At 40.6% G+C, this 14,287-nt stretch overlaps 1 protein-coding gene across 2 annotated transcripts in view; it reads right to left on the bottom strand.

The window, feature by feature from the left end:
* FNIP2 (folliculin interacting protein 2) overlaps nt 1–4,696 on the bottom strand; it is a 141,405-nt gene extending 136,709 nt beyond the window's left edge. For both annotated transcript variants that reach the window (XM_007496172.3, XM_001374855.5), the window contains exon 1: nt 4,564–4,696. In XM_007496172.3, the coding sequence (XP_007496234.2) occupies nt 4,564–4,679 (116 nt within the window). In that variant the 5' untranslated portion in view covers nt 4,680–4,696. The remainder of the gene's footprint in view (nt 1–4,563) is intronic.
* Between the last annotated feature and the right edge of the window lie 9,591 nt (nt 4,697–14,287).

The following is a 14,287-nucleotide window of genomic DNA, read 5'->3' as shown; positions in this document are numbered from 1 at the left end:
CAAAGAGGCAATATGTCAGGGTTGACAAAGTACTGGATTTGGAACTGAGAAAATCACTTAAGCTATCTGGGCTTCAGTATCATCATCTGGCTAAAGTGTCCCCTTTGCTGTTCCTCAAACATTCCAGCTCCCCCAGACTTCCCCTTTTCCTTCTCAGAATGCCCTCCCACCCTCATTTACTACCTTTTAAAATTCCTAGTTTCTTTCAAAGCTTAGTTCAAATGCTACCTCCTACAATTGGCTTTTTCTAATACTATTAAAGTCTATCAATCAGGTATTTCATAAATGCTTATTGAATGCTAGATTTCCATGAGAACATGTTATAAATGTTGTCTTTTCCCTATAAGATATTAGTTTCTTGTAGCACAATGCCTAGCCAGGAAAAGGTAATTAACAAATGTCTGTTGTTAGTGGCCTGTTAATTGACTGGCAAAATGGGAATAATATCCACAATACTTATGTTATAAAATTATTGTGGGTTCATAGGAAACAATGCATATAAAGTGCTCTGCCAACCTTAAAATACGGTGATAGATATTATTATTATTACGAGAGGGTCAAATTTTACAAATACTATAACTTAATAGTGCCTATTACTGCCTCTGACCACAGGTTTAACTTAATCTTGCTTCCTAATCAATTTCTCCAATTAGCTCTTTCCATCAAGTCAACCAAAACTGCCTAAATGTGGCCAAGAATCATTTTTTCCCCCTTGGTGTTTTACTGGTAGAATGCCAGAAAGTACAGAAATTTTTAGACTTGTATGTTAATGTTTTTGACAGGATAGGCAAGAAAACATAAAGTGCCTAGGAAATCTAAAAATAAAGCAATCAACAAAGAGAAAGGAGCAAGATAAGAAGAAAGGAGAAATGAATAAAAGTTCATTTTGAATGTTCTGATGCATGGCAGTCTTGCACTGCTAAAAATCTACACAAGTTTAGTTTATTTAAACATTTTTTATTTCACCTTTTAAAATTTAAACTACCAAACTAAAGGAAATTTTATCTGCATTTAGACTGATCCTGCTACACTAACAATTTTATTAAATACAGCTTGAAATAACACATTCTAAAATGTAGGCCAACTGTATGAATAAGTGGATTTTAGCCATTCAAGTATCTCTAAGTTAACTTCTCCAAAACCATTCAGAAGCCAAGTGTATCTTCCTCAGTACCAAGGTTACAAAGAGACAGATTTCAGCTCAACTAAAGAAAGAATCTGTTGATGAATGGAGCTGTCCAGGCGTGGAAGGGACAGTAATAGACAAAGACTCCTCTTCACTGGGGAATGTGTCATTTAAGCAGAAGCTAGATAGCCATTTGCAAGGGTTGGTGTGGTGAAAAGAGCCTGGGAGCCAGGAGATGTGTGTTCTAGCTTGGCTCTGTTAACTAATTTACTGTGTAACCATATTTTCTTATCTACACAATGAAGGTGCATACTCTCTGATGTCTTTTATCACACTGAGGGAACTCCAACATCACAGATTACAGTATTAAATGATTTAAATCTCAAAACCCCAGGATGATTGTGGGAATAAGATAAGTTCCAGTGGCTTCACTTTTGTGCAGATAAAAGTTGGGTTTTCTTCTCTTTTTCTAAATTCCTTACTTTCTGTCTTAGAATCAACACTAAATATTGGTTCCAAGGTAAAGTGGGGATAAAGACTAGGCAATGGGGGTTAAGTGACTTGCCCAGGGCCAAACAGCTAGAAAGTGTCTGACATCATATTTGAACCCATCCCTAGGCTTGGCTTTCAATCTACTGAGTCACTTAGCTGCCCCAAGGTTTTATTTTCTAGAGAATCACTCTAGAGAATGAAGGTTAGAGCCAAGAAAAGATTCAAACCCAGCTTCTGACACTAACTGTGGGAACTTGGGCTTATCATTTATCCTCTCAAGATTCCAGGTAATGGAATCTGTGACCCAGATAAGGTAAGAATTCCTGCTTTTATTCAGAGCTGCGCTTTATGGTGGCAAAAAAATTGGAAAACGAGGGGATGCCCTTCAATTGGGGAATGGCTGAACAAATTGTGGTACATGTTGGTGATGGAATACTATTGTGCTCAAAGGAATAATAAAGTGGAGGAAGTCCATGGAGACTGGAACAATCTCCAGGAAGTGATGCAGAGTGAAAGGAGCAGAACCAGGAGAACATTGTACCCAGAGACTGATACACTGTGGTGCAATTGAATGTAATGGACTTCTCCATTAGTGGCAATGCAGTGATCCTGAACAACCTGGAGGGATCTATGAGAAAAACCACTATCCACATCCAGAGGAAACACTGAGGGAGTAAAAACACCAAAGAAAAACTACGGCTTGATTACATGGGTCTAGGGGATATGGCTGGGGATGTAGACTCTAAATGAACATCCTAGTGCAAACACCAACAGCATGGAAGTAGGTTCTGATCAAGGACACAAGTAATACCCAATGAAATTGCAGGTCCGCTGGGGGTAGGGTGGGTGGAGAGGAGGAAGGGAAATATTGTGATTATCATAACCAAGGAATAATGCTCTAAATTAACTAAATAAATTTTTTTAAAAAGAATTCCTGCTTTTAATAGTAGGTCATACAAAAGAACAATATATATTTTTCAATCTGTGTGTGAAAGGAGGCGGGGGAAAGTTGTCCTTCATGCATTATCCACTTAATGTATGTACACAAGAGATTTTGGACACCAGCTGGTACCATCTTCTCTTACTCCTGTAATTCCCCATCTTACTTTCCTTGCTTCCCTCAAAGCATGGATCCATAACTTAAGGATGGATCTAGCCATCTGTCAGATTTCTCTTTAAACAGAAGGATGATTTTTAGGGTCACTTCTAAGCCTACGATTCCATGAACTCTCTGTCTCTATCTCTCAGACACATATACACATCAGTGAACTTTAATGGAGAAGTGAAAAAACCAACTTTTGGCAGGGCTTTGTGTTCCACCATTGCATATCAAGGGAAATTAACAGCACCCACATTGCACACATTCCCACCCAAAACACATGGTGAATATCAAGAGGAATCAGAATCCCCTTAATTTAATTCAAGTCAGTCTAAACATTTATATATGCAAAACTCTGTGTTAGATCATACTAATACAAAGACAAAATGAAATGGCCCCCAGTCTGTGCTTTGAAGGAAACTCAGGATAAAGGTGGGGCCCTGGAGCAACCCCATTTTAAAATGAAAACCCCATTTTAAAAAAGTGTAACAATCAACTTAAGGTATGAGGGGAGAGGCAGAGAGGAAATTAGTAATGAGTCAAGCTATATTCACTGTCTATAGAGCCATTCAAATCTCTTCATGCAATTTCACTACAGGTCATATTCCCTGAAATAAATCTGGGTCAGGTAAGAAGAAAAAGAAAAGAAACCATCTGCAGAGGCTAGCAACTGTCACATTCAAAGCTGTAAAAGGAATAGAACTCCCTGCTCAAGTTATAGCAGCCAGTTGGTATAGGAGAAACATAAGAATTTAGGTATGAAGGTTTAAAAAGGTTTTTAAAAGGTTTAAAAAATATACACTATAAGCACAGACCTTAAAAAATAAGCTTTAAGTCCTTAGCTGATTTTCATAGTTATAATGAGGAGCTCTATATGTTTAAAATAAAGAAAATCCACTAAGTTCAGAAAGTATGATGCAAACCTCCACCCAGAATTTAACCTGAAGTTTCATCTTGCAAGTTCTTGGTCTAGATTTAACAAAACACATTTCTATCTTGCAAATAGCTTCCGACAATACAAATTTTTAAGAATAAAAGGTTTCAACTAAAAAAAGAGATCAGCATGAGTATCAGACGACTGATTAAGACTTTTGCTAACCTCAAGTATTCCAAAATGCAATATAAAGCATTTTTAAATGTCAAGACAGAGAAATGTGTTGGGGAGGGGGAGAGGAGGGAAGAGGGAAGAGGAAGGACTGAAATGTTGATCTATTACACATGTGAACAGCTTTGTTAAATAGAAATTTCAACCATTTCATAAGGCATTTCTACTCCCCCTTTCCACGCATCAAGAGCCATCAGTTTAACTGATGTCTTAATTACATCCTTTCATTCATCCCTCAGAGAGTCTGTCACAAGGCAAGCCATTTCCATTCCCCCACGCGGTTGCTACTTCCCAACTTAAAAGCTCACCTACACAATAGTCAAGGCAATGCATGCCAGTGAGATGACACACCTGGCCCGTCCGTCCAGCTAGGGGCTTCCCGTCACGCGCCCTCCCTGAACAATTATCCCAGTTCGCACAGAAAAGGGATCATTATATCAGAGACCACCACACCCCTCACAAAGAGAATTCAGGGTTTTTGGGATGGGGGCAAGTGGAGCTAGTGGGAGGGGAGAGAGGTAAACCCCACCTCCCACCCCAAAACAACACACAACCACAACAAACCCCCCCCCCCTCCTCCTCGTGGAAGTGAAGGGTTCGGGGTTTCAACTCGCGATCCTGAGCTTCCACAAAGACAAGCCAGAGGGCGATGGGCGAGACATGAAGCACCAGGCTCAACCATCCTTCCTCCTCTTCACTCTCCCCCTCTCCTTGCCCTCCTCGTTCCCCGGGACTCCTCACCTAAAGGCGGCTGCTTCCCTGGGTGCTCTGCCCGGGGCGGCCGCTGAGGAGGAGGAGGAGGCGCCGCTCCCACAGCCCCTTTTGTTGAAGAGCTTCTGGAGCAGGGTTGGGGCCATGATGCCGCCGCCGCCACCCGGGGCCGCAGCTGCTCCTCAGGTTCCCCCGGCGCCGCCCGCTCAGCTGGCTGCAGCCCGAGCCCGGGGCCCACGCGGTGGAGGCATCCCGGCGCCGGCTGCGGCTGCGGCTGCTGCTCCTGCTTCTGCAGAGCGGCTGTCCAGCATCGCGGGAAGGAGCCAGCCCGGGGCTGCTACAGCAGCTGAAGAACTCAGCTCCGCTCCGTTCGACTCGGCCCGAAGGAGCTGGGAGCAGCCGATCATATGACTGAGCACCAGCCCGGATCGCCCAGCCGCGCTGACAGTTATCTCCGACGGGAGGAGCCCGCAGCGGCTAGGAAGGGGTAGGGGGGAGGGAAGAGAGAGAAAAGGAGGCGGAGGAAGAGAGAGAAGGAGGGACGAGTCTGCCTGTGGGCCCTTATTGGCCTGGGAGCCGAAAGCGCCGGGCTTACGTAGAACCGGGAGAACGCCCGCCATTGGGCTCCCCCGGCGCCGAGGTTTCCCTGGACACGTGGTTGAGACCCGAAAGAAAGCGAGCCTGTCTTAAAGGGCCAGAGCACGACGGCTTCCCGGAGCGAATCGTAGTTACCTGGGGATGGGGGCTAGACTGACCCGAACCGCGCGTTAAGCTCGTGGTGTTGCGTATGCCTGTCCGCTGTGGCAAGCACCTGACTTTGATCGACCGCTTTAGAGCGGACTAAGGGAAGGGAAGCGGAGCGGAGATTCTTTTACAGACTACCAGAGTTAGAGTCGTGTATTGGAGAGGGACTACCTGTGCCCTATGCAGCCTGGCAGGCTTGTCTTCTTCCCTTCTTCCCTCCCTCCTTTCCCTTTCCCCCTCGCTCCTTCCCTTCTTCCCTTCCTCCTCTTTTTCCTCCCCTTCCTCTTTCCTTCATTCCTGCTTTCTTCCTCCCTCTCTCTTTTATTCCCTCCCTCCTTCCTTCCTTTCCTGCTTTTCTTACCTTCCTTTTCCTTTCTTCCTCCTCTCCTCTCCTTTCTTTCCTTCCTTCCTTCCTTTCGTTCTTTCTGTCCTGTATTTACTTCCTCCCATTTTTCTGTCTATCCTTTTTTCCTTTCTTAACTTCTATTTCTTTCCTATGTTCCCCTTACTTTCCTTCCTTGTTTCCTTCTTTTTCTCTTCTTTCCTTTTCTCTTTTGTAGGAAGGTGTAAAGTTTCAAAGAGGGCATAGGATCTTAGATTTCATGCTATAATAAGCTTGGGAGATCATCTAATCCAACCTTCACATTTTAAAGAAATGTCAACTGTGATCTGGACAGATCCTACTTTCTGTACTTTCCATACATGTGATCCTTTCTCTTCAGACAGACATGAATATTCAGTCAGAGTGTCATAGAGCACAAACTAGAACCCAGATCCTTCTGGACCACCACTTCTTTCCCCCCCCCCCCCACTACAAGAATTAAAATTCTCATTTCCTAGACAAATAAGAGAAGGCTATGAGAGTATAAGTGGTTCACCCATGAAGTTAATAAGTGTCAGAGGTAGGATTTGACTCCGACTTCTTGACTCTTAAATTTAACATTCTGTCCTCTATTCCAGGATGCTTTATGATATCAAAGGAATTGATAACTAAATAGCAAAATATAACAATCTTCTATGCTAATCAGTGGCAAAAGTTATTTGTCATTGGGAACATTTCTAGTACAGAAAAGTGGCACTAAATAGAACTTTATAAATGTGAATATCAAACATACTTGGATAGTCCAAGAATTCAGAAAAGTCACTGAAAGCTATTTGTATGCTTTTTTTTAAACCTTACTTTCCATCTTAGAATCAATATTGCATATTGGTTCCAAGGCAGAAGAGATGTAAGGGATAATGGGGGTAAAGTGACTTGCCTAGAGCCATACAGCTAGAAAAGTATCTGAGGCCACATTTTTACCCAGGACTTCCCATTTTGGGGCCTGACTCTCAATCCACTAAGCCACCTAGCTGCCCCCTATAATATTATCTTTACATTTTTTGCTATTTGTTATAGTTTTAATAAATAAAAGTTAATAAGTCTCATTCCTTATCCACTCTCCCCAGTTTTTCTTCACTCTCCAAATTTGGAAGTGGATCAATAACTGAAGAAAAATGAGAAAGTTGAATTAAGTGGTAGGTTTGAATTCTAGATCTACATACTTAACATACCCTTGAATTACTTAACTTCTTTGGGTCTCAATTTCCCACTCTGTAAAATGGAGGCACGGAAGTAAATTATATCTAAGTTCCCTGCCAGCCATAAATCTATGAGCTTATGATCAAGATTCTGTACTGTTTTGCAGTTGAGTAAGTCTCCTGTTGTTAATACTTTTAGAACATGACCCATATGGAGACTCAAAATCCTCCAAACATTTCTAGAACTTAGGGTTAGATGAGAAAAGCAACTAGGATCCATTTTACATTTCTGTTTTAAAATGTGACTTTTGAACTAAATTCCTCAAATTAAAGACCTTTTATTTGTCCTGGACAGCCAATTTGTGAATATAGGCAAGGCTGGCATTTCACAGCTATGTGTAATTTTCTATCCCCTATTTTTTGTAATATAGACCTAAGCACTATTTTTTTTTTAATTTTACTGGTATTCTTTTCTTATAACTTCACTGTACTTTAAGCACCTGTTATTTGCCAGGCACTATACTAATCACTATGGATACAAAGAAAAGTAGACAGTTCCTGCTCTGAAAAGACCTTACAATCTAATGGGAGACCACTGTCACCATTAGAATTCTCCTGACCCTTGTGACAAATAGGTATAGACAAGCAAAGCAAATCAACAAATTGTAAGAATAAGAATAATAGGAGTAGAAATAAAGGCCCTTAAGAGCACTTAAAGTGTATTTGAGAACACTTAAGTGAGAAGACTTAAGAGCACTTAGTACTTAAGTGAATGAAGTTAATAGCACTTATTTGAGTGATTTTAAGAACTCTTAAGTGAGCAATTTTAGGATCTAAGTAATTTAATATCTAAGTAATATAAAAAAGCTCTATAGTCACATTAAAAATGTTCTATATCTCTCTTAGAGAAATGCACATTAAAACAACTCTGAGATACCATGTCACACCTATCAGACTGACCAATATGACAGAAAAAGAAAATGATAAATGTTGGAGGGGATGTGGGGAAACTGGGACACTAATGGTGTATGTGGAGTTCTGAACTGATCCACCATTTTGGAGAGCAATTTGGAATTATGCCTAAAGGGCTTTAAAACTGTGTATACCCTTTGACCTAGCAGTACCACTACTAGGTCTATTTTCCAAAGAGATTTTTTTTTAAAGAAAACTATCTTTTTCTTAAAAATTATTTACAGCATCTCTTTTTGTAGTATGTGACAAGGAAATCACTTTAAAAGACTGATATATATATAAATTTAAGGTCACCAAGGAATTCAGCTATGTAATTCCTAAATGAAAACTGAAGTCAGCAGTCAACCTTTTATGGAGTTTAATTACAAACAGGAGGAAGAAAAGTATTAGAGATAGAGAGAGGGAGAGAGAGAGAGAAAAAAAAAAGGGGGAGAGAAGGGAATAGGGCTTAAATACCCCTTCTGTTTAGGCTGGGCCAAAAGGCCCAAGCCCTTAGATAGCTGAGGCAAAGAAAAGAGATCAGTCCCTATCACTCACGTGACCAAAATGGAGAAACAGTCTCAGGGGCCTCCACCTCCAGCTTCCTTCAGAGCAAACTTCTCAAAGCACCACCTCTCAGAGCAAAAACCTCTCCAACCAACCACCTCAGTCCTCAGACCCCTCTATCTTTAAGGAAACCATCCAAGTTCCCTCCCCTCAGTTCTCACATCTACCAATCACCGTCCATGTCTTCCCTGTGCCAATGGTGGTTCTAGCTTAACCCAGGACCGCCCATAGGTCTGTGGCCTTGCACATGTCTGTTGAAGGTCATATTCTCAAATAATTAAATCTTGATCCTTTGCTGCAGCCCTTCCTAAATCCTGTTAGGACTGAGTGGGGTGGGAATTGTATTTTCCAAGACCTGGTTCTGTCATTCCAAGTATCTCTATTGTATCAATTCTAAAATCAATCATGACTCAAAGAACTTCCTGTTCTATGCTTAGGCATAGGTCAAAGCCCTTTCCATTGTTCAGCAAAAGGTTTCTGTCCTAAAGTAATCTTAAGAAGGGAGGAGGAGGAACCTCCCATGCCAATGGGGTTCACATTCCAATAGAGTTCCCACTATCAATAGGAAATTTTTCAAGTATGAAATTTCCCAATGGTGAAATTTCCAACATTTATAAGTCTAAGAAATTTTAAGGTTTACAAGTAGCAGCAAAGAATTGGAAACTGAGGGGATATCCATCAGTTGGGGAATAACTGAACAAGTTGTGATATATGATTTTAATGGCTGATATAAAAAATGATGAGCAGGATAATTTCAGAAAAAACCTGAAAGACCTACATGAACTGATGCAAAGTGAAATGGACTGAACCAGGAGAACATTGTTCACAGTAAGAGCAATATTGTATGATGAACAATTGGGAACAACAGCTATTATTAGCAATATAGTGATCCAAGGCAATTTCCAAGGACTCATGATAAAAAATAACATCCACCTCTAGAGAAAGAGATGGAGTCTGAATACAGATTGAAACACATTATATTTCATTTTCTTTCTTCTTGTTTATTTTTGTTTGAATTCTATTCCACAAAATGACTAAAAAGGAAAAATGTTTTACATGATTTCACATGTAAAATATATATTAGATTACTTGCTCTCTTAGAGAGGGAGGATGGAGGGAGAGGAGGAAAAATTTGGCTCAAAATATTTTTAAAGTAAAAGATTGTTTTTACATGTCATTGAGGAAAAATATTTTTTAAATGCTAAAAGCAAAGCATTAACAAGCATACATTATCAAAAAGACTTAAAACAGGATTCATCCATTTTAATTCCTAAGAACTGGTATACTCAACTTTCTCAGAAAGTTGAGATTTCAAGGGCATCCAAACATAAAGCAGATTGAGGAAATGGACTCTGCCCTATCTTTTCCTAGTCCATGTTATCTTCTTTGGCAGCAGTCATTTTACTGGATCCAGAAACTTCCTTTGACACCAGCCAGTTCTGACTAAGAGACTCGACCTCCAGGCCACTTGAACTTACAGGGTTACTGCCAAACCTGGACATTTCCATGTTGAGAGCAAAGTCTGATCATCTAAATTCAAGAAGGAATTATTAATTAAGCAGAAAAGAGAGTTAAAGTTCTGACACCCAGTTTGGGGCTGGCCTCATTAGGATATGTGCTTTAGCTGCCACATGCTCAGTGATAGAAAAAAGTGAGCTGCCCTTTCCCCAATGTTGCTCGGTTATTGTCAGTCATGTCCAACTCTTTGTGACTCCATTTGAGTGGTTTGACATTTTCTTCTCTAGCTCATTTTACAGATGAAGAATTGAGGTAAACATGATTAAATGACTTGTCCAGGGTCACGCTGCTAGTAAGCGTCTGAGGCTATATTTGAACTCATGTGTTCCTGACTCCAACCCCAGCACCACATAGCAATTCATCCTTTCCCTACCCTTCTGGATAAACCTCAGATTTACATGATGCCTCCTACACTATCTTTGTAAGAGAAGCATAGGGATAGAGTCACAACCTTTTTAAAAGTCCACTGAATCATCAACTCTTCCTGCTATGTGACCAATAAGGGAATTGCTTCATCATCTCCAGAATACCCAAGAACTAATCTAGCACATGTGATCAATTGGAAAAAAGGCAAGGAAATTCTGTGCATTCTCTTTTCAACCCCAAAATATACCTCATGTTCTTCTAATGTCTTTCCAAAGAAAAATTAAATTATTCAAAATTCTCCAGGTAGTTTATGTTAACAACCACTTTTTCCATTAACTAATGATATGTAATGAAAGTTCTAGAAGTCCTTTGAGGCTTGCACTCAAAATGGTAGAACCCTATTGGACAAATGCAGATTGACTTTTTCTTACCTCCTGTCCTAGGGAAATGATCATGTGCATTAACATAAAACTAACGTTAAGAATAACTGGCTGCCCAGATGACAGAGATTCAGGGCTATCTTGAACCTTTGATATAGTGTGCCTCTAGTCCCCACATGTCCAAATCTTCACAATCTTTTATTGTCCCAGCTCTGTGGATAAGGCAGAAAAACTTTAGGAATCCATGAGGCAGTGAATATTGTGGCCCTGGTACATCTAGACTCAGCAGACATCTCTGGGGTTCCAGCCCTGCTGGGGACCAATTCCAACCAGTGCAGAGTATTGGCAGATACTTTCAATTTGGGATTTGATACCAAATATTCTGTTACTCTAGGTCATTGAAAAGGAATGAATACAACCCATTCACATAGCAGTCACACACCGATTCTCATGATGTTTCCTCCTCAGAGGATCCTCCCATTCCTCAGATATTTAGAGAACCCAGAGTTGGACTTCTCTGAATCTGCCCTTGAATTCGAACATTCATTGTATCCTTGATGTTCTTGTACATTTTCCTGTACCTTCTTAAAAGCTTCCACACGGGACATATAGACTTAAAAGAACTCAGAAACCAAACCCCAGATCAATAACTGCAGTATTTTGCCAATGCTATCTATGTAAATGTTCAAGTTGGTCTCGATCAATGTTGGAACTCCAGAAGTGTTTGCTGAGTCTAAATGTACCAGGGCCACAGTGTTCATTGCCTCAAGGACATCCATGACTTTTTAAGGGAATTTCTGATGTACCATGACAACCCAAATGTGAATACCTCTTCTCATTCAATCTGGAGAGGTCTAGCCCCTGCATAGGTTACCTAGACAGATGCTCTAAGTGTCCTTCATCAAAGAGCCATGATATAATGTCATTTGGGATACACTGTCTATGATGGGACGTTATTATTCTTAGCATCCCTGCTGCACTGAGTCCTATGAGTCTAGGAGGAAAGAACCCAGTCAAAGTTAGATAAGGGTTAAATTCTTTGGGATTTGGGAAGCCTCTGTTCCTGAGTCCATTCCTATTTTCTGATGCTGGTCCACTGGTAAGTTAATACTGGATTCCTCCCTTGCATGTACCTAGTACATCCTTGACTATCTCTGTACAACCCAGTCTCTTTGGTTTCCATTTATTGCCGTTTCCCAGATGGACCATCTCTGATCCCAAGCCTTCTTGGGGAGCCTGGCTTAGCACTGGTCCATCTCTTAGCTGTTATTAGCTGACCTTCTTTTGTAACAACTTGTACATCTGAGACAGCCTTGATCCTGTACCTGGGAGAGGTACAGAGGCCACAAGGGCTGACTTTGTCACTTTTGCCCATTCTCTTTGTTCATTATTGATGTCTCACTTTTCCTCACCAAATGCATCAAATGAGATAATACACATGAAGTTCTTAGCAAACTTAAAAGCACTATATAAATCCAGGAGTTCTGATAGTTGTCATCATCACTAAGCAAAAAAGATGGTCTCAGGTGCACCCTTATGACTGGTTACATGAGGATTTTCCATCCTATACCTATTGCCTGGTTAGCTAGAGCAGACGGTTGTGGTCCATGTTCTCAGAAGAACAAAGGCCATTGGTTATTGCTCTGTCCATTAATCCCTCCAGCCCTACACTAGGATGCTCTTTCTTCAAACAGTACATGTGGTAAAAAAGATTGGTCCTCTGAGAGCCTACATAACTTCCCATGTTTCTCTGTTCATTCTGTCAAAACTTTTGCCCCACTTCCATGGGATACTCCGCAGGGGATTGGAAAGGTAAAATATAGCAGAGGGTTTCCACAATAATTAATGAATCCTTGTTTACTATCAACTGACTGACCATAAGAGTAATGATAGACTGGTATTTTCTACCTAAGGCTAACTATTCCTCCACTATCACTGAGGGTAGTTGTTCCTCTCAGCAGACTTTTTATATCATCCTCAGTTTACCCTTCTCTCACCACAACAAGGCATATAGCACTTTAAGGAGTTTTAAGAACAAGTTTCCAAATAAGAGTCATCCTTTTGGGAGATCTTGGAATGGCCAATAATTTCAGATAGCTTTGTTTTCCTTTCTGCATTCCTTAGTGCTTGACATTCCTTAAGAGTATCTGTAGCATGGCATAATGTCAAGTCAAGAAGTATTTACTAATTACTTACAATGTGCCAGGCACAGTGCTAATTGTTGAGGATGCATTCTAATATTGCCATCATCACAGCCAAGAGGTGGCTTTGAAAGCCACCATTGAGGAGTTAATGGCTCCAATTCCCCTATGACTAAAGAGTGATGATGGCTGTTCATCCAGGTCCAGAGGTATGCAGTGCACAGTGGTGGCTCAACTGTGTCATTTGGACAGACACAACATTATGAAGAGCATGTCAGTACAAGTATACTTCACCTCACCAATGTTATCCTCCATTAAAGGATACGACGACTCTTCAATGACAAACTGAAAATGAAAAAAAAAACCCGAATATATAATGAAACTTAACAATCATTCAGGGCACAATAGGTGCTTGAATGACTATATTTGGCTTGGAAAAGACTACTTACTAGAAAACTATTGTCAAGTGCAAGTTTAGGATTAGGAGTAGAAGAAAACAACTTTCATTGCAGCCCAACAGCTAATATTCTATAATAATAATATTAATAATAATCTGCCATATGCCAAGTGCTTTACAAATATCTCATTTTATCTTCACCACAGTCCTGGGAAGTAGGTGGTATTATTATTTTTGTTATTATTATTCCCATTTTACAGTAAAGGAAATTGAGGCTAAAGAGGGTAAGTGACTTACCCAAGGTTATATATCTAGTAAGTGGGTTGTAATACATTTAAGACCATGAGAGAGTGAGGCACAAAAGCTCCGAGCTTATAGGCAAGGCTGGAAGTTACCAATAATAGAGGTCAATGGCCCCTCAGTAACCAAAGACCTCTAACACAGTTAGAATAGCTTTTTTATACAGTTTAATGGTTACATAAAATCCAGAAACACCCCCCAAACTAAGAATATGATTGGTTATTAGTTATACTATCTGACCACCTGACCATGAGCTCATCATGGTGACAAATTAAGCCAACCAACTTGTGAGAACCAACCCCACAGTGCCCTCCCAGACCAGGGACTTTCCAGAGGGCATGGTGTGATAGAGGGGCCATAGAATTAGTCTTCTCCCTGGGACATTCTTTGGCAGGTTTCTTGCCTACCACTCCCAGTACCTTAGGAATCAAGCACTAGGAATGTATCTTGTGACCAAATTGAAACATTCTCCACCTATCTTTCTTATCTCCCTCTAACAGCATCTTGTTCTACTTGTTTATTGAGATCTGAGCAATAATACCATTTTTCTTTTTCTCTAAAACCCAAGTTATCTTCTGCTTTAAAAATCAATATTAAGCATTGGTTCCAAGGTAGAAGAGGCAGGTAAAGATTAGGCATTGGGGTTAAGTTGGAAATATCTGAGATCAGATTTGAACCCAGGACCTCTGGTCTCCAAGACCTGGCTCTCTATTCACTGAGCCACTTAGATGGCCCTGGGCAATAATACTCTAAACCTCAAAGCCTTAAAGCTTGGTTACAATGAAAAATTATAGTGATTAAAATTATGATTAACAAAACTCTTAACTATAAGTCAAATGGAACCCCAACCCCAACAAAATAGGATTTGC

Source organism: Monodelphis domestica, chromosome 6 (assembly GCF_027887165.1).
Source record: "Monodelphis domestica isolate mMonDom1 chromosome 6, mMonDom1.pri, whole genome shotgun sequence".
Lineage (NCBI taxonomy): Eukaryota > Metazoa > Chordata > Mammalia > Didelphimorphia > Didelphidae > Monodelphis > Monodelphis domestica.
The sequence above is the reverse complement of the archived record's forward strand: the minus strand, read 5'-3'. Positions and strand labels throughout refer to the sequence as shown.